Source organism: Pongo pygmaeus, chromosome 9 (assembly GCF_028885625.2).
Source record: "Pongo pygmaeus isolate AG05252 chromosome 9, NHGRI_mPonPyg2-v2.0_pri, whole genome shotgun sequence".
Classification (NCBI taxonomy): domain Eukaryota; kingdom Metazoa; phylum Chordata; class Mammalia; order Primates; family Hominidae; genus Pongo; species Pongo pygmaeus.
The window spans coordinates 103,914,525-103,936,404 of record NC_072382.2 but is presented as its reverse complement, the minus strand read 5'-3'; the positions used below and the strand labels follow the sequence as shown (position 1 = coordinate 103,936,404).

Here is a 21,880-nt window from a genome sequence, read left to right as displayed (position 1 = left end):
TTAAGAAAGATGAGACCAAGTGCAGTGGCTCATGCCTGTAATCCCAGCACTATGGGAGGCCGAGGCAGGCAGATTGCTTAAGCTCAAGACTTTGAGACCAGCCTGGGCAACATGGTGAAACCCTGTATCTACAAACACACACAGACACACACACACACACACACACACACACACTCTTAGCTGAATGTGGTGGTGCATGCCTGTAGTCCCAGCTACTCGGGAGGCTGAGGTGAGAGAATCACCTGAACCAGGGAAGTTAAGGCTGCAGTGAGCCATGATGGCACCTAACCACACTACAGCCTGGGTGACAAAGTCAGACATTGTTTCAAAAAAAGAAAAAACAAAGACAAAGCACCCAATGATTATCAAATGCTAATTAACAGGTCAAGTAGTGGATTTGCTAACACGGCAGTCCTTGGTTACCATGACAAGAACAGTTTCTAGTAGAACAAGTTAAAGAATGAAAGGTGAGGAAGTAAAACAGAGTAAGCATAGATAAATCTTCCTAGGTATTTTGTTGTAAAGGGAAGCAGAGTAATAAGGTAATAGCTGAATGGGGACATTGGTTCATGGAAGTTTTCCTAGGATTAGCAAAAGTACATTATGTTTATATGCTAACATGAATGATTCAGGAGAGGTGGAAAAATTGAAGACTCGAGAGAAAGGGTATGTCACTGCCAAAGTAACTTTCTTAAGTTGACAGGAGGGGATGGAATACAGAGGACAAGTAGAAGTATTGGCCTTAGAAAAGGGCAAGGACAATTCATCTTTTATGAACAAACAGAAAGAAAAATACAAGGATAAATTATGTAGCCTAGTGGTTTTGCTGGTGAGGCAATAAAGCAGCTCTCTTCTGGATTCTGTTTTCTTAGGGAAGCAAGGTTATAAACTGAAGTAAGGTGCGAAGAGAGTGTTAGAAAATTATCAAGAGAGAAAACAAGAAACAGTCATTTTAAAGATTGACAAAGTGATTTTATTAGGACCTATGGTAGAACTGCAAGGCAGCCTACTTAATAGCAGTGGTTATAAATTTTAAGAACAGCCCACACTGCTATCTATCTTTTCTAGGTCCATTACACAGGAGATGGTTGTCATGTACCCAGGTACTCTCCTTCCTATTTTCCAGTACTCTCCTTCCTATTTTCCAGTCAAATACTACCAAATCCTTCATCCAATCCTCCTGAGCCATGGTTTCTAAGACTCATACATCTTGGTCACCTTTCTCTGGTCCAGTTAACAAATTCGCCAATATCTTTCTTGAAATGCTGTGCCACAAACAGAATGGCCCTTTGTAGATGTGACTGGCACATAAAACAGTGGATTATTACCTTAGCCATTTTAGACACCATATGTATATTACATAAACTGACAGATGTGGCTAACATTAAGCTCTAATCAAAAGCTATACTATTTCCTGCCCTTGCACTGAAATACAACATACCTGACTTAAATACCTAACATCTAGTCCAATTCTTGAATCATATGTGAATTGACGTTTTCCAAATCATGCTAGCTCACAGCAAACTTTTCTTTTCTGGAGGGTTTATTATTTGCACCACTTATTTGGCATTGCTTTGAGTTATTTTTTGTTTTTCTTTTGCTTATGTCTCATTTCTCCAGTTGGGATGTCAGCACTAAAAGTGGTAAGTATAGCACTAGAACAAAAACTAGTACACTTTTAGGGTCCTCTACAGTGTCATTACACTCTCTCTCTCTCTCTATATATATATATAATATTTATTAGCTGACTTCCCAGTATTTTTCCCTATGGCTTCAGAAACTCTTTTAAAAAATACATACTTTCATTCCTACCTTTTTTTTTGGAGACGCAGTTCCGCTCTGTCGCCCAGGCTGGAGTGCAATGGCATAATCTCAGTTCACTGCAACCTCCACCTCCTGGGTTCAAGCAATTCTCCTGCCTCAGCCTCCCGAGCAGCTGAGACTACAGGCATATCACACCCGGCTAATTTTTGTATTTTTAGTAGACGGAGTTTTACTATGTTGGCCAGGCTTGTCTCAAACTCCTGACCTCAGGTGATCCGCCAACCTTGGCCTCTCAAAGTGTTGGGATTACAGGCATGAGCCACTGCACCCAGCCTATTCCTAAAATTCTTACAAAAATTTACACTCTATACTTAAAATTATCTCATACATACTTGGTGGGTCAGCATTTTCTTCTCCAGTGGTATCTGAAGTTGACAACAGCTATGAAACAAGAGAAAAGTTAATAGGTAAAAGCAGATATCCCCAAAATCTGAAAAGAACAACACTAAAATAAGTTTACTTTAAGTAAATGTATATATTCTTTTGAGAACTGAGTGATTTACGACCTTTGCTTTGCTTTCTTTTACCCTAATCACATAGATTTCCTTAAATTTCATGTTATCCCAAATTAGAATTCAAGTATTTCTCTAGTTTCAGGAAAGTAGAAAAATGTATCAGTGGTTTCTCATTTCATTTGGAAAATAAGATTTTAACTGGGTTACTCTCAAAGGGTCTCAGCTCCTAACAAGTTATTTTTTGTTTCTTTTTCTGGAAAACAGCAAAGAGACACTAAAGATCCTTCTCCAATCCCATCACAAATTTGTACAGTGGCAGCATAAATGATTTTTCAAAACAGTAAAAACAAAAACACAATCTTTTTTAAAAAGCCCTCAAAAATCAAGTTGGTTACAATAGTGAAAATCAAAGGTGTCATTAACATGGATGAAAGTATGTACCTACAATTAATAAAAGAGAAATAAGCATAACTTCTAATATAGGTTGGTACAAAAGTGATCACAGTTTTGGCCATGACTTTCAATGGCAAAAATCATGATTACTTTTATACCAACCTAATAATATTTTTGTTATTATAAAGCAGAATTCAATGTTGTTAATTTTAAAAATGTATTTACCTGTTCAAGAAGATGAGGATATCTACCTTGAATCTCATCAACAAACTCTTGGCCTTTCATTCGTATCAAGAACTCACACCTAAAACATATGAGGAAAATTATTTTTTAAAATTGTTTCATATCAAATATAACCTGATCATTCTAGAAAAATGGCTTTCAAATCTCTCATTGTACTCCATAGTAAAAACACTTTACGTCACAACCCAGAACACATACATATCTAACAGGAACAAAATTATCATAAAACAATATACATCTTTCTGTGTGTTATATATCACGGTATTTTCTAATTCAATCCATTAACACAACAACAAAAAGAAAAGCGTCTGCACCTACAAAGGGGAACAAGTTGACTCCTGAAGAACACTATTATACACAATTTATTTTGTGCTTAAAGTGAACTACTTAACAGTTTCAGATACTATTAACTCAGTATTCCTAAAATGTGATCTTTCACAATACCATAACTGCTCATTTTTCTTCAATGTTCACTCTTCCATTACATTTGAGCCACAATCCACTACCTTCCCTCCAAAAAATATGGAATCAAATATTTTTATCTATATATAATATGACAGTGTTTCTCAAATATTTGTTTTTAAACTGATAGAGCTTCTCAAAGATGTTCCAAGAAGTTCACATACCATCTATATCCATTCTATTCCTTTTGTTTCTTCAATAAATGATACCATACAACAGAATATTCATATGTTAAAAAAAAGGAACACTGACCTATGCCCGTATTATATGCAAAAATAGTAAAAATGGATCATATACCTAAATATAAAACCAAAAACAATAAAACTTCTAGGAAAAAGCCTTGTCTTTATTTGTCTTTACATTGGGTAAAGAATTATTAGACAAAAGACCAAAAACATATTCCACAAAAGATAAAACTGATAAATGGACATCATTAAAATTGAAAACATTGCTCTTCAAAAGACAATGTTAAAGAAATGAAAAGCCACAGACTCAAAGAAAGTTTGCAAGAGTGACATCAGCAAGACAGCAGACTAGGAGACATCAGCCTTCTTCCACCCACAAAAAACAACAAAGAGACAGCTATCCACAAACAAATACAGCTCTGGAAGAACTCACTAGCCCAATCAGCCTACAGCAATACAGTGGGAAAAAAAAAAAAGGAGAATAACCACACAGAAAGGACTGCTGGGAGATCTGCTTAGCAGAGACATCTGGAGATGGCTAAGAACAAGGGGTGAAGGCTATCTGTATCAGTCATGTGGTGAGTGCCATTACAGTCCTCAGTGGCAGACTGCTAGGCTCCTCCCCACAGCAGGTCCCTGGAGACCTCCAATAACCCTCAAGATAGCCACAGACTTCCTGCAGGTTTCACAGTGAAGGACCCTATAGTGTTCATCGATGCCAACCCCAGTAGCCTACTTTGCAGAGGACACTGACAGCTTTCACCATTAAGGTAACCAGCACCCATTGCTGCTGTGAACCCCCTGGAGAGGGAGACACTACTGCACTCCTCATCCTGAAAAAAAGTAGCTCTTGCACTGCCCAGAGACAGTGCAGCCCCTCACCCCCACATATGCCCCAGACCCCAGAGCCACAGCTGCTTCACGTGTACCTTCATGTAAGACCTTTGCTCTGTGGCTGCTCTCATCACACAGTCTCCAGATCCCAGCTCTCTGGCTGCTCTGCACACCTGCACTCCGCACCCAACTCAAAGGCTGCTCTATGTGCACCCACATCTGAGGCACTAGAAGCACCACTGCTGCAGGCTAGTCAACATCCTGAACCCCAGACCCACTGTCTTTCTGCAGACGCTTGCACTCCAAACCCTGGCTCTGTAGCTGCTCCACAGGTGTCCACGCCATCAGAGACATCAGTGCTGCCACCTCCACCAACACAACAAGCCCGAAGCCAGAACCTGTGCCAGGAAGAATCCCCTTGGCCACAATGTCTCCCATGGGAGAAAAAGTGATGAAGAGGTCCCCAGCAGCCTCTGCCACTATAGACCAAAAAAAGCCTTGCTGCTGGTATGGATACCTGCAGCCTTGGATGTTGAGGACCCCTGCAATCCTCACTGACGATAATCTGGGCTAATGGAGCTGCATGGAGTTCACAATGCTGGGCCTTTCACAGAGCCAGAACCACCACACCTACTGGCTGGCGCCCTCACCCTCACCCTCAGCCACAGGCAAACGTCTTTGCCCACCAAAAAAAAAAAAAAAAAACACTCATCTATAATGTATAGAAGTAATTCTTCCATCAAATACACAGATAACAACACAAGAAACAGAAAGAAAAAAAAAAAAAAAGAAACATGACATTACCAAAGAAACACAGTAATTTTCCAGTAATCACCGACAAAGAAATGGAGATCTATGAACTAACAGATAAAGAATTCAAAATAATTGTTTCAAGCAAACTCAGTGAGCTACAAAAGAACACAGATAATGAAATAAAAAAAAATATAAAACAAATGAGAAATTCAACACAGAGATAGGAATAATAAAAAGAAACAAATTCGGGAGCTGAAAAACATAACAACAAAAAATGCAATAGAGAGCATCAATAGCAGACCTGATCAAGCAGAAGAACCTGTGAACTCAAAGGCAGATCATTTGAAATTATCTAGTCAGAGGAGAAAAAAAGAAAAAAAAAGAATAGTGGAGAAAGCCTACCTGAATTATAGGACACCATCAAGAAAACAATATTTGCATTTTAAGAATTCAAGGCCAGGCACGATGGCTCACACCTGTAATCCAGCACTTTGGAAGGTTGAGGCAGGTGGATCACATGAAGTCAGGGGTTCAAGACCAGCCTGGCCAACATGGTAAAATCCCGTCTCTACTAAAAATACAAAAATTAGCTGGGCATGGTGGTACACACCTGTAGTCCCAGCTATGTGGGAGGCTGAGGCAGGAGAATCGCTTGAACCTGGGAGGTGGAAGTTGCAGTGAGCTGAGATCATGCCACTGCACTCCAGCCTGGGTGACAAAACAAGACACCATCTAAAAAAAATCCAAGAAAATGAAAAACAAACCCAAGAATTCAAGAAGGAAAAGAGACGAAGGGCAGAAAGCTGATTAAAAAAAAAAAATGCTGAAAACTTCATAAATCTAGGGAAAGATAAGATGTCCAGGTACAGGAAGTTCATAGGACCCCATAAAGATTCAACCCAAAGAAGACTTCACTGACACACATTATAATGAAACTGGCAAAACAGAAGATGAAAGAGCATTTTAAAACTGTAACAGAAAAGAAACTCATCTTCTACAAGGGAATCCCTATAATACCACAAGCGGATTTCTCTGCAAAAACCTTGTAGGCCAGGAGAGAGTTGGATGATATATTCAAAGTGCTGAAAGAAAAAACTGCCAGACAAGAATATGTATCCCAGCAAAGCTGTCCTTCAGAAATGAAAGAGATAAAAACAGTCCCAGACAAACAAAAGCTGAGGGAGTTTATCACCACTAGATGCGCCTTACAAGAAACACTGAAGAGTTCTTCAAGCTGAAACGAATGGACACTAATTAGAAACATGGAAACATATGAAAGTATGAAACTTACTGGTAAGATAAATATATAATCAAATTAAGAATATTCTAAATTTGTAATGGTCATGTGTAAATTACTTAATTCTAAAATACAGGTTTTTTAAAAAAGTATTAAAAATAACTATAGCTTCAATAATTTTTTCATGAATACACAATATAAAATGATGCAAATAATGACATCAAAAACATAAAATATGTGCAGGAGGGTCTGAGTAAGAGTATAGTTTTTTAATGCAATTGAAATTAAGTTGTTAGTGCTTGAAACAGACTACTATAAGATGTTCTATGTAAACCTCATGATAGCCACAAAGTAGAAACCAATAGTAGATGCACAAAAGATACAAAGGAATCAAAGCATACCACCACAGAAAATCATCTAAACACAAGGGAAGACAGCAAGAGAGGAAGAAATAAACAATCTGCCAAACAATCAGAAAACAATTACAAAATGACAGTAGTCTTTACCCATCAATAATTACCTTGAATGTAAATGGGCTAAATTCTCCTATCAAAAGATAAAGAGCAGCTGAATGGATAAAGAAAACAAGATTCAACTACAGGTTGTCTACAAGAGACTCAATTCACCTTTAAGCACATGCATGGGTATAGGAAAAAAGATATTCCATGCAAATGGAAACCAAAAGAGAGCAGAGGAAGCTATAGTTTTATCAGATAGGGCAGACTTTACATTGAAATCTATAAAAAGAGTCAGAGAAAGTAATTATATAATGAGAAAGGGACCAATTCCACAAGACGATATAGTATCTGTAAATATATATATGTACCCAACATCAGACCACCTAAATATATAGAGAAAATATTAACAGATCTGAAGACATTAATAGATAGTAACACAATCATAGTAGAAGACTTCAAAAATCCTACTTTCAATAATGGATGGGTCATCCAGACAGAAAATCAGTAAGGAAATATTGGACTTCAACTATACATTGGATCTAATGGACCTAACATACATACAGGTTGAATATTCCTTATCTGAAATGCTTGGGACTAGAAGTGTTTTGAATTTTAGATTTTTTTGGATTTGGGAATACCTGCCTTATGTTTACCAGCTGAGCATCCCTAATCCAAAAATGCAAAACCAAAAATGTTCCAAAGAGCATTTCCTTTGAGCATCATGTTGGTACTCAAAAGGTTTTAAATTTTGGAACATTTTGGATTTTGGATTTTTGGATTAGGGATACTCAACCTTTATACAGAACATTCCATCAAACAGCAGATAACACACATTCTTCTTAAGCACACATGAAAAATTATCCAGGGTAGATCATGCAGCAGGTCACAAAACAAGACTCAACAAACTGAGGAAGACTGAAATCCTATCAAGTATCTTTTCAGACCACAATGGTATGTAACCAGAAATCAATAACAGAATGAAAGTTGGAAAGCTGACAACTATGTGGAAATTGAACAAAATACTCCTGAATAATCAATGGGTCAAAGAAGAAATCAAAAAGAAAATTTTAAAAAATCTCAAGAAATAATAAAATTGAAATGTGACACAGCAAAATGTATAGAACAAATGCAGTTCTAAAAGGTTTATAGCAATAATCGCCTACATTTAAAAAAATCTTAAATAAACACCGTAATTTTACATCTAAAGGAACTAGAAAAAGTTAGCAGAAGGAAATAACAAAATCTCATGAAATAGAGACTACAAAAACAATAGAAAAGATCACTAAAACTAAGAGCTGGATTTTGAAAAGATAAGTAAAATCAACAAAGCTTTAGCTCGACTAGTAAAAAGGAAGACGAAAATAAAATCAAAACCAAGAGATGTTACCATTGATAACAAGGAAATGCAAATGATCATAAGAGACTACCATGAACAATTACTCACCAAAAAACTGTATAACCTAGAAGAAATGGATGCATTCCTAGAAACTTGTAATTTACCAAGACTAAAATAAGGAAGAAATAGAAGATCTGAAAAGACTTATAACTAGTAAGGAGATTGAATCAGTAGTCGTAACTCTTCTGACAAAGAAAAAGCCCAGGAACAGACGACTTCATAGCACAATTCTATCAAGAAGAAGAAAGAAGGAAGAAAGAAGAAGAGAGGAGGAGGAGAAGAAGAAGGAAGAGGAGGAGGAGAAGGAAAGAAGGAAGGAGGAAGAAGAAAGAAAAGGGAGGAAGAGGAAGAAGGAGGAAGAGGGAGGGAAGAAGGAGTAGGGGGGGAGGAGGAGGGAATACTTCCAAACTCATTTTATGAAGCCAAGCATTACTCTGATACCAAAGCCAGACCAGGACAACACAAGAAAAGAAAATTACAAGCCAATAGCCCCAATGAGCACAGATCCAAAAATCCTCAACAAATACTAGCAAACTGAATTCAGCAGCATACTAGAAGAATCATATATCAAGTGAGATTTATCCTTGAGATGCAAGGATGGTATGACATATGCAAATCAATAAATGTGATACCACACATTGACAAAATGAAGGATAAAAATCATATAACCAGCCGGGTGCAGTGGCTCACGCCTGTAATCCCAGCAGTTTGGGAGGCCAAGGTGGGTGGATCACCTGAGGTCAGGAGTTTGAGACCAGCCTGGTGAAACCCCATCTCTACTAAAAACACAAAAATTAGGTGGGTGTGGTGGCATGCAACTGTAGTCCCACCTACTCGGGAGGCTGAGGCAGGAAAATCACTTGAACCCAGGAGGCAGAGGTTGCAGTGAACTGAGATTGCACCACTACACTCCAGCCTGGGCGACAGAGCAACACTCCATCTCAAAAAAAAAAATAATAAATAAATAATAATAATAATAATAATAAAATCATCTCAACAGACACAGAAAAAGCATTTGACAAAATTCAACACCCTTTCAGGATAAAAATTCTCACCAATTTAGCTATAGAAGGAATATACCTCAACATAAGGACCATAAATGGCAAGTGCACAGTTAACATCATACTCAATAATGAAAACCTGAAAGCTGGCCAGGCGCGGTGGCTCACACCTCTAATTCCAGCAATTTGGGAGACTGAGGCGGGTGGATCACGAGGTCAGGAGTTGGAGACCAGCTTAGCTGGGTGCAGTAGCACGCACCTGTAATCCCAGCTACTCGGGAGGCTGGTGCAGGAGAATCACTTGAACTCAGGAGGTGGAGGTTGCAGTGAGCTGAGATTGCGCCACTGCATTCTAGCCTGGGTGACAGAGCAAGACTCCATCTCAAAAAAAAAAGCTTTCAGCTTTTCCACTAACATGAGGAATGAGACAAGGGTGCTTACTCTTGCCACGTCTATTCAATATAATACTGGAAGGGTTAGCCAGAGCAATTAAGCAAGAAAAAGAAAAAGGCATCCAAATCAGACTGGAAGAAGTCAAACTGTCTCTGTTTGCAGACGACATAATCTTATATATATAGAAAACCCTAAAGATGCCACTAAAAACAGTTAAAACTAATAAACCATCCAGAAGTTGCAGGATACAAAACCAACTTACAAAAGTCAATACTAAAAATGAACTATCTGAAAGAGAACTCAAGAAAGTAATCCCATGTACAAATAGCACCAAAACAATAAAATACTTAGGAATAAATTTAACCAAGGAGGTAAAAGAGAAACACAATGAAAAACATATGACACTGATAAAGGAAACTGAAAATGACAGAAATAAATTTTTAAACAATCTTGTGTTCTTAAATTAAAAGAATATTGTTAAAATGTTCATACTACCCATAACATTCTACAGATTCAATATAATCCCTATCAAAATTCCAATGACTTTTTTATCACAGAAATAGAAAAACCAATCATAAAATTTGTATGGAACTTCAGGCCCAGAATAGCCTAAGCAATCTTGAGAAAAAACAAACAAAAAAAACAACTGGAGGCATCATACTTCCTAATTTCAAGCTATATTACAAAGCTATAGTAATCAAAACAATATGATACTAGCATAAAAACAGACATACATCAACAGAACAGAAAGCCCAGAAATAAAGCCACATATACAATCAATTAATCTTTGACAAGGGCACAAAAAACACACAATGTTGAAATGATGTCTCTTTAACAAACGGTGTTGGGAAAACTGGATATCCACATGTAAAACAATAAAACCAGACCTCTATCTTACACCACCTACAAAAATTAACTAGAAACGGATTAAAGACTAAACATAAATCCAGAAACCATAAAATTCCTTAAAGAAAATGTAGGCTAAAAAGCTCCTTGGCACTGGTCTTGGCAATAATGTTTTGGATATGACACCAAAAGCACAGGCAACCAAAACAAAAATAAACTGGGACTACATCAAGCTAAAAAGCTTCTGCTCAGCAAAGGAAACAATCAACAAAATAAAAAGGCAACCTACAGAATGGGAGAAAATATTTGCAAATTATACATTTGATAAGGAGTTAGTATCTAAAATATATAAGGAACTTATACAACTCAATAGCAAAAAAAAAAAAAAAAAAAAAAACCAAATAATTCAGGTTAAAAAACGGGCAAAGGACCTGAATAGAAATTTTCCCAAAGATATACAAATGGCCAACAGGTACGTGAAAAGGTGTTCAACATCACCGATCATCAGGGAAATGCAAATTAAAACCAAAATGAAATATCACCTCCCACCTGTAATGATGCCTTATTATCAGAGACAAGAAATAACAAATGTTGGCAAAGATGTGAAGAAAAGGGAATCCTTGACCATTGTTGGTAATTTAGTAGTCATTATGGAAAACAGTATAGAGGTTGCTCAAAAAACTAAAATAGAATTAGCATATGATCTAGCAATCCCACTTCTGTGTACATATCTGAAGGAAATGAAATCAGTATCTCAGAGATATCTCTACTCCCATGTTCAAGCAGCTACATGGAAACAACTTCAGTGTCTACTAAGGGATGAATGGGGGATAAGCCTGGCCGGGCGTGGTGGTTCACGCCTATAATCCCATCCACTCGGGGTGGATCACTTGAGATCAGGAGTTTGAGACCAGCCTGGCCAACATGGTGAAACCCCATCTCTACAAAAACAGAGTAATTAGCCGGGCATGACGGCAGGTGCCTATAATGCCAGCTACTCAAGAGGCTGAGGCAGCAGAATCGCTTGAAGCCAGGAGGTAGAGATTGCAGTGAGCCTAGATGGTGCCACTGCACTCCAGCCTGGATGACAGAGTGAGACTCCATCTCAAAATAAATAAAATAAAATAAAATCCTGCCATCTGCAACATGAATGAACCTGGAAGGCATTATGCCAAATGAAATATGCCAGAGAAAGACAAATACAACTGGCCCTTCAACAACACAGGTTTGAACTGCACGTGTCCACTTACACGCAGATTTTTCTCAACCAAATGCAGATCACATTTGCAGATGTGAAACCCACATATTTGGAGGGCTGAATTTTGGATGCACAGGTTCTGCAGAGTCAACTTCCAGACTTCAGTATGTGCGAATTTTGGTATACATGGGGGTCCTAGAACCAGTCCTCCAAGCATACCAAGGGACAACTATACTGTATGGTATCCAAACTCATAGAAACAGAGAGTAGAATCCTGGTTGCCAGGGATAAGGGGGTGGGTAAAATGGGAAGATGTTGGTCAAAGAACACAAACTTTCTGAGGATCTAACGTACAGCACACGGTGACTATAGCTAATAATACTGGACCTTATACCTGAAATTTGCGAAAGAGCATCTTTTAAGAGTTCTCACCAAAAAAAAAAAAAAAAAAAAAATTACTACATAAGGTGATGGATTTACTGAGATTAAAGATTATTCCCAGTTGAAATGTGGGCTGGGCTCAGTGGCTCATGCCTGTAAGCCCAGCACTTTGGGAGGCCAAGGCAGGCGGATCACTTGAGGTCAGGAGTTTGAGACCAGGCTGGCCAACATAGCGGAACTCCGTCTCTACCAAAAATACAAAAACTACTGAGTGTGGTGGTGTGTGCCTATAATTCCAGCTACTCGGGGGGCTAAGGCTTGAACTCAGGAGGTGGAGGTTGCAGTGAACTGCCATCTTGCCACTGCACTCCAGCAGTGATAGGTGATGGAATGAGACACTGTCTCAAAAAAATAAAAAGGAAAAAAGAAATGTGTTGTTTTCAGAGAAGCATTTACAAAACGCACCCCTACATCTTCTCCCTTAATCATTTAAAACAAAACACAAGTTACAAAAATAAAGATTTTGATTTTGTTTTATAAAGTACAAAATGTAGCAGTTCCAACACTGGAATTTGGAAGCTGTTTTTGTCTTTGATACCACAATATGAATTAAATTTCAAATTAATGCATATAATCCCATAGAGCCCAGCATAATTAAGTCATTTAAAAGTCTGATAAAACATGCTTTTTAATTTTAAACATAATTAATAATTTAGTCATTTTTCAGTGTAAAAAAGTCAAAATTTATCTTGATATATTATGAATATTAATGATATAACTTTAAAATACAACTTTTAACAATGTACTGATCCATAATAAAGTATTTGTTACTTCAAGTTTCTTTTTCATCATATATCATACAAAACGACTAAAACTTTTTAAATTTCCTGAAGGGGTTCAAGAGATTCTTCATTATTGTGAAAGACACTCACAAGTAAAAACATAATCTATGATGTATGATTCCACTTATATATGATGCCTAGAGTAGTCAAATCCATAGAGACAGAAACAGAATGGTGCGGCAGACGGCGGTGGCTCACGCCTGTAATCCCAGCACTTTTGGAGGCAAAGGTGAGCAGATCACTTGAGGTCAGGAGTTCAAGACCAGCCTGGCCAACATGGTGAAACCCTGTCTCTACTAAAAACCCTGTCTCTACTAAAAATACAAAAAAATTAGCCAGGCGTGGTGGCAGGCACCTATAATCCCAGCTACTCAGGAGGCTGAGGCAGGAGAATCGCTTGAACCTGGGAGGTAGAGGTTGCAGTGAGCCAAGATCGTGTCACTGCACTCCAGCCTGGATGACAGAGTGAGACTCCACCTCAAAAAAAAAAACAAGGGCGGGGTGCGGTGGCTCACGCCTGTAATCCCAGCACTTTGGGAGGCTGAGGTGGGTGGATCACGAGGTCAGGAGATCGAGACCATCCTGTCTAACATGGTGAAATCCCGTCTCTACTAAAAAGTACAAAAAATTAGCCGGGCATGGCAGCGGGCGCCTGTAGTCCCAGCTACTCGGGAGGCTGAGGCAGGAGAATGGCGTGAACCCCAGAGGTGGAGCTTGCAGTGAGCCGAGATCGCGCCACTGCTCTCCAGCCTGGGTGACAGAGTGAGACTCCGTCTCAAAAAAAAACAAAAAGAGAAAGAGAATGGTGGTTGCCAGGATGTTGGGGAAAGGGATAATGGTGAATTAGTACTTGATGGATAGACAGTTTCAGTTTGGGAAGATGCAAAGGTTCTGGAGATGGATAGCGTTATAACTGCAGAACAGTTAAGAATGTACTTAATGACACAGAACTATATACTTAAAAAATGGTTAAGATTGTAAATGTTAGGCCTATTTTATCACTATTTTAAAAAATTATCTAGGCCAACCCCTCCTCATTTTACAAACAACATCCAAGTTCACATAGCTACTCAATTACAAAGACAATTTAATTCTACTTCTACTAATAACACTGCCCCTAAATTATTTCTAGGCTATAATAAAAAAAGACACTGCTAGAGACAAAGTGGCTAAAAGGAGGTAAATGACAGATAAAAAAAGAAAATTGTACAGAAAAAATAATTTATAATTACAATTAAAATGGGCAGTCAGATATGCTTTCTTCTTTTTTTTTTTTTTTTGAGACAGAGTCTTGCTCTGTTACCCAGGCTGGAGTGCAGTGGCACAATCCTGGCTCACTGTAGCCCCCGCCTCCTGAGCTCAAGCGATTCTCCTGTCTCAGCCTCCCGAGAAGCTGGGACTACGGCCATGCACCACCACGCCCGGCTAGCTTTTGTACTTTTAGTAGATACGGGGTTTCACCATTTTGGTCAGGCTGGTCTCAAACTCCTGACCTCAGGTGATCCACCTATCTCGGCCTCCCAAAGTGCTGGGATTACACGTGTGAGCCACCGCACCCGTCCAAGATATGCTCTTAATACATGGATTTTTACATTTGACTTATTCCTGCATCCATTCTATGTCCCTTCTTGTTTTCCTGTTCTTACCTTTTTCTAACTTCTTTTTAATCTATTTTATATGTCTTTGTAATTCTTAAGTACTCTTTAAAAGAAGATGGGAAATAAATAAAATGTATGGTCATACTTGTAACTGACTTACAAAAGTACACAGAAGACTGCAGAATACTTCTCAACAAAATAATTAAAGTTAAAATGTGATCTTTTAGAAGGATAATTCCCCAATGGCATAAAAGAGGCTTTGTTATAATTTAAATGTAAACAAAATCATGTAAGCATGCCTACTTTTTAAGCACAGAGTTTTTTGTACAAATACCTTTTTCAAAACAATTACCTTGGAAACCACTTGGCATGTTCTACCCATGGATCATCTCCAGATTCCCAACACCTCAAGCCACCATCACAACAAAAGCATTTGACATCATCATTGCGACCTTCAGGAAAAAAAGACTAAATATTGAAAACACGTATGTTCTAATATGTAAATTAAAATAAAGTGATAAAATGTATAGTTATTTGCTTCTTACCCACATAATAAAAACCAGCACTTGCAAGCTGCTCAGGCTGAACTGGAACACTAGATGGCCAGTACATAAATGTTCTCATTCGAGCTGCATGTGTCTGCATGCTCAGATTTGAAATGCTAAACCTCAGAGTTTCTAGAGAATTTTCCAAAAATGGACAGTTGGGAAAATGCCTCCGGTGTTCTGACATAGCATCATCCTTTGGTTCCCAGTTACTGAGCTTCCCACCACAGGCAAAGCAGGCTACCCTATCTCCAGGTCCTATATAATAAAAACCAGCTCTTGCCAATTCTGATGGTGACAAAAAAGTTAATGGCCACATATGGTACGTAAGAAATCTGGCTTCTTCAGTACTCATTGCATAACTGTAGGGGTTAGTCCTTGATGAAGAGAAGTCTTCAACTGCTCTAGAATTAAGAGGGTTTGGAGAAAGGCTGGAGTAAGAACCACTGAACAAGCTACTATGTTCCAAGGTGGGAGATAACGAATGTGCAAAACTGTTTCTCATTGGAGATGTATTCTTAGAGGTGGATCCCAGACTAGCTGAAACCAGATTCTGAATAAAGCTACAGCTAGGATATAGCTGTTTATGCTTTTGAATAGGACTGTCTCCTAGTTTCCAGTTATCCAGCATCAGGCCACAACAGAAGCATTTGACCTTGTCATTCACACCAGTATAATAAAAACCAGCACGAGCAAGACTCCTTTCTGAGACAGGAACCCCGGCGGGGAAAGTTGAATATGTAGACATTCTGTAGAGTTCACAGGAAAAGTCATACTTCATTTTTTGTTTGTTGCTGTTTGTCCAATCTGACAAGATCGTGCTATCTTCCATTATACTCTTATGTTTTGATACGAGGGACCTGGGAAAAGTCTTTGGGAGGCAGTTTTGTGCATGAGTAGGTGATAGTACTGTTTGATAGCTAAAACATTCACATGAAATTTCTTCCACAAAAAGAGATTTTTACCACAAAAAGAAATCAATGATAGACTCTTATGTAGAATTTACTACACTTTCTTTACTGGATTTATCTCAGTTTCTATTCAGGTAGGATGAGTATCTCTCTGAATTACCAAAAATACTACTTAGAACACAACTCTTTGGGGTTGTAGTAACTCTTTTAAGTAACCTAAGTGCTATTTGTTCATAATCTTGAGTAATACTAACCTAAAGCCCTGAAAGGTGGATGCGCTTCTGAAAATGTTAAAACTCCTTGATTCTTCACAGAGATTTATATTATCAAAATTCTAAGCAACTACAGAATACCTAAATTATGCCTTTTATTTATATTTGGTTACAAGCTATGAAGCCTGAATAACAGACCAATTACTGATTATGCCACAAGGTAAAAAATTACATGCAGCCTTCTTTCCCCATAAGCACTTTAACATGACATCCCAAAAAATCTCATTTTATTCCAATAAACAAAAATAATTAAAATCTTCATATGGTCACACTATTTAAAGGCTAAGTTCACACAGCTTATCATCATAGTATTTACTTAAGTGGGCTATATTACTTCAGCTGACAACTTTTGGGGAAGTCAATACCCACAACCTTTGTTGAACCTGTGCCTGTTACAGTGCTTGATGTCAAATGAGTTTGGCTTAAAGTTCACAAACTGTAAACTCTATCTTTGTTAAATATCATTTGTATTTGTTTCCATTTCCTGCAGCATCATGTTGACTTTCTTCCTAACTTTGTATACCACTATTATTCTTGATCAACTGAAGGTATTTTCTCCATAAACTTAGCCATAAAATTTCCACAGTACACTTTTTACACTGCATTTAAAAACTAAATAACCTGTTCATCATTTAAGGACTATTCAGCTATAATTATCAGTCATGTTGTAAACATTAATCAATTTATCACAAGATAAAACTTGTCCTTTCTAGTGTTATCAGAAACGCCTAACAAAATATTGTATTACCAAAAAAGTACTGCTTAGCATAAAGTATCAGTAATCAACTCTACTAGCCTTCTTTCTGCAAACTCTTCAATGTTTTAAAAATATAATTCATACACAAAATTACACTCCATAGAATTCAAACTATATCCCTTTATAAAGTTTCGAGATCTCCATAATGGGATTTATTACTGCAGGGGGACAAAATACGGATAGGGAGATTCTTCAGGACTGTAAATCTGAAAAGAAAAAACAAAAAGTATTTTAGAAAACTGTATTTGCATGCCAAACAGAACTTACATACCCTTCAATTTATTCAGTAAAGTCTAAGAATAATTCACACTTTAGATAATACATCTTAATTCCAGCAATCTGTCACAACTTTCTAAATGAAAAAGCTATTAATTAAGTAAATGCAACATACTCCCCATAGCACTAACTATACGTGTCTTTGAAACGCACAACTTTAGAGACAGATGGAAATTTTCACACAGGAAACATTTTGTCTTTGCTCTCCTCTCCTTTTCTGACCTAAAGGTATCTCTGGCACTCTACTGGAGGCAAAGGCACGTTGGTTAAAAAGACAAAGACAGACACTCCACTATACCCTGTCAGCAGCAGTAGAGCAGAAATTAGACAGCAACGTTAGTTTGTAATATCAAGTCTCTCCACGACTAGGAAAACTGCAGTAAAATGCACCACGAATTCATTAATATAAACCCTTAAACTCTGCCATTCCCTTACAATTTCAAAGCAAAGACCATAGAAAGCAACTTGAAAACAAAACCTAACACAGTGGCCTGTGAAACAGTGGCTCCGGCACTACGACCACTGGCATGATTGCTTTAATTACACCCGCTCTTATATCCTATCTTTAAATGAAAGATCTTTATCTACGAGCACCGCACTGCTGCATTCTCTTTACGCAAATTGCAGCTGAGCAGGGGATAGGATGGAAGGGAAAAGAATAGAAACTACGGGATTTACCCAATAATTTCCCAGAGTTGTTTCTCACTATACACAACAGACGACTACTGGAATGACAGAGCGCAGTGGCAACTATGAAATATGAAATATCGCCGCCACCGAAATATCTTCGTTTCAATGTATTACATTACAAGAACGCCGAGGGCTAAGTTTAAAACGTTGCAAAAACTGCGAGAAAACATCTTGGTCAAAGTCCAAAGGCCAGAAGAGTGGGCGGCGGCCAGAGGAGGCTTGAAAACAAGTCATTTTTAAAATCGCTTTGACTGCAAGTCTCGAAGTTGGGGCTTCCTAATCCAATAAAACCGTGGCGAGAGTAGAAAGCAGAGAGCCCCCAGCGACCCTCGACCCTTAGCCGAAGGGCCTCAGGCCCCGTCCTTCCTCGCCCGGCCGCCACATCAGGGAAGTGGGCCCCCGCAGGCCCGCGCGTCCCCACCCGCCCCCCACCGCCCGAGGCCGGAAAGAGCAGCACTCACCGCAGTGCGGGCGCAGCAAACACGGAAGCTGCGCGGCTGCCTAGAGGCCTCCTCAGAGCCGGGAATCAGCGGCGCCGACAAGGAGATACGGCCCGCTCGGCTCGGATCAGCCCCAGCGCTCCCGAAGCCCGCCGCCCCATCCGGGCTCACTCCGACGCACGATGACGTCAGCGCGCCCGGCCGAGGACCAGCGTTAGCCGCCGCGCGAGGGCGCCCGGGAGGCTGGGGCCGGAAAGCGGAACCGAGCGTGCTTTCCGCCGTGGGGAGACAAACCTCCGGGAAAGACGCTGGGAGGCCCAGGGACGCCCGGCGCAACTGGACGCTCATCGGGAGTCACGGGGTCGACCCTCAGGGGAACGGGGACTATCCGTACCAACTCCGTGTTCGTTTTCTTCACCTTGCGGTTTGTGCCCCCTCCACATTTCCTCTCTGTGCCTACCATTCTCCTGGGGGACGTGGCAAACCGTGAGCCGCTGCGTTTGACTTTTGGGAAACCCTGCGGAAACGCCCTGGCGCCGGTGGTTTTGCGCGTCCTACCCTGTGTCACCTCAGGGTTATGATCTGGCCCCTGGCAAGGCTGCCCTAGTGTGATGCCTCCCCCCGTCGAGATGACTGCATTTTGAGGATGGAGTCAGTCTGGTGGCATTTTCTGCTTAAGTAAACAATTGTAACCGTTTGTGTAGCATCAGCGTTCAACAGCTGCCTGTGCAAATCGAAAAAAGCGAAACGTTGGAAAGTAGGAAGCATCAGATGAATAGTTCTGAAGACTTGATGTCAACTGGAGTATCTTGTTTTTAAACTTTTGGTTTTCTGTTCTGGAGACAAACAGTGCATATGCACTAAAGAAAAAAGTGTCATTATTTCAGATGCTCATTGCCAGCAAAGAGAACTGTATTGCAAGTCAGGCTTCACTCCCAGTATTTTCTGAATGTTTCAATAAAATGAAATATATACGTCTGCCTGTGTATTGGTGTACATGCACATATAATTGTACATAAACCACAGAGGAGCCCAATTTTTTTTAATGCTTAGGTAATAGAAAATTTGTAAATAAAAACCCTTGGCTTTTGCTAGTCCTGAACCTTTTGTATCCCCCCGCCATACTCCCCCAATAGTGCCATAGACATGGTGGCATGCAGTAAATAAATGTTTGTGGTATGACAGCCAACGAACGACTTTTGAAGTTGACGCTCTTTGCCCATTGAATCCGATGATTGCTTCTCTCTGGGGAACCCCAAGGGGCAAACATTTTAAAAACTTCCAAATAGTAAGCCACTTAATTAGGGAGCCAGGGGGAATTCCAAGACCCTGAACCATTTCCCATTTCCTGTCTGTGTCATTTCTGCCTGCCAGTCAGTCACAGAACAGGAGGTCTACTGTTCCAATGTTAATAGTCAAAGAAAGTGAGTGTAACAGTTTGTAATACAGAGAAAAGAAATGCCATGGCTCCCAATGACTAAAAACTTCCAAAAATGCACCTGGGGCTTGGTAGTAGTTTAGTATTTAGTTCAAGTCACTATTTCTCGGAAAGTTACAGAACATTCCTAACATATGTGGGAAAATATGTATAGCAAGAATTGTTCATTCTGAACTCAAGATTATTTCTCTTTTTCAGTTCTTGTCCTGACCAAAACAGTAAGATAATGAATATACTTAAGTATAGGGGAAAGCTTGCATTTCAAAAACTCAAAAGCCTTAGATATTTTTAACAAAAAATATTTGTAATATTTACGTATAATAAATAGTACCTCATAACTTTTAATCTTGTATAACTTTGTAGTCCAGTGTTACAGTTAGTTAATTCAGTTACCTGTTTATTCAGTTAATTTTTTTCATTTTGCTAGTATAAAGTTGCTGTTAATCTTAAAAAAATAAGCTATGTATGTCTGCTGCAGTTGCCATTCTAACGTTTTTCACATTTATGTAGAAAAAATATTTACAGTATTTAAAACAATTTTGAAGAAGAAAAGTAAGATTGGAAGGTCTTGTCCTACCAGGTAATGAGTTACAATAAAGCCATAATAATTGAGACAGTCTTGTATTATTAAATGCACTAAGATGGACAATTAAAGGAAGGAGATACAGAGCCCCAAGAAGAGACCCATATCTATGTATTTGGGAATTTGATATACTGGCATTATGTATTAATGAGAAAATGATTAATTACTCAATAAGTAATGCTGAATGAATGGTTATTCTAATGGAAAATAAAATTAGATCACTACCATATACTATTTAAAAATCTCTGCTGGATTTTTTTTAAAAACCCTCAAAAGTAAACAGCCATCATTATGAATCCAGGGATTTAAAGAAGTTTGGTGAGTTGTAATCCATTGTAGCTATTACCACTATTAGTGCTCAAGTTGTTTTATTTTAGGCCTGTGAGAGTTTACTCAGGTTGGCTCCTGAGTCTTTTTGATACTTTCCTAGTAGTCTTTGCTTTCCAGGCTCATTTTGTGTATTTCTTACTCCATACCCATAATAAGCCATTACTCCTAAGTGCCCTGGATCCTTTAGTGGGAAATGGTATTTAAAGAGCATAAACTGAATGTTTGTCTCCTTTAAGCTAGCACTGCAAGGAACAACAAACAAACAAACAAAAAATGTTTGTCGTGTTGTTAATGAGTTTGATTGTTTCTATACCTGTTCAATGGACAGAGCTGGTTAGTATGGGTTTGTTTTGGTTTGGTTTTTGTCTTTTAAATCAAATATATCATGAACTCATTGATACTTCCGATTCAAATTCAGGAAGTCAAGGTTTTATTTAACCTCTTTGATTACACATCTGTAACTCCCTTTATTTTGAAAATCCTTGGTCCCCCTACTTTTTCCTTCCTGCCCTATAAGTAATGACTTAAACACTTTTTATGATTCATTTTTCATTTTAAAAATGTTATGCATGTTTATACCTACGCTTTTCTTAGATAAACAGTAGTAGCATACTTTTCTCCACCTTTTTTCACTTTATAATAAATTCTAGAGATTATATAATACTAACATATAGAGCTATTCCTCATTTCTATACAGTACTCCATTGTGTAGATGTGCCATAATATATTCAACTTCAACAATGTAATTCAGAAACCAGCCAAAAACTGTTAGGGCCGTGTCAAAGACTAAGGAGCCAGCCTGGATAAGCTCCCCAGCCATAAATAAAATTAGTACCATAATATATTCAGCTACTTCCCTATGGATGGACATCTGGGTGGTTTCCAGCCTTTTGCTATTACAAATAGTGCTGTAATGAATAATCATGGTAACACATCTTATTTTAGGATATATTCCCAGAAGTTAGTTCAAATGGTAAATCCATATATAAATTTGCCTAATATGGCCACATACCCATCCATGAGTATGCTGGCATTTTGCAGTCCAATCAGCAGTGTATGTGAGTGCCTGTTTTTCCCACAGCTTTATCAGTGGAGTAGTTGTCAGACTTTTGGATTGTTGCCAACCTGTTAAATAATAA

General features: G+C 38.6%; 1 protein-coding gene across 3 annotated transcripts in view; it reads right to left on the bottom strand.

The window, feature by feature from the left end:
- The window catches only part of BIRC2 (baculoviral IAP repeat containing 2), a 29,681-nt gene that overhangs the window by 6,770 nt on the left and 1,031 nt on the right, over positions 1-21,880 (bottom strand). Inside the window, exons 2-7 of one of the 3 annotated variants that reach the window (XM_054438699.2) lie at positions 18,412-21,866; positions 17,024-17,190; positions 15,045-15,915; positions 14,852-14,951; positions 2,898-2,976; positions 2,157-2,205 (exon numbers count right to left, since the gene is read on the bottom strand). In XM_054438699.2, coding sequence (XP_054294674.2) covers positions 2,157-2,205; positions 2,898-2,976; positions 14,852-14,951; positions 15,045-15,876 — 1,060 coding nt within the window. In that variant the 5' untranslated portion in view covers positions 15,877-15,915; positions 17,024-17,190; positions 18,412-21,866. Of the gene's footprint in view, positions 1-2,156; positions 2,206-2,897; positions 2,977-14,851; positions 14,952-15,044; positions 17,191-17,938; positions 21,867-21,880 lie in introns of those variants that run through there. The other 2 variants (XM_054438698.2, XM_054438701.2) reach the window with 2 other exon arrangements.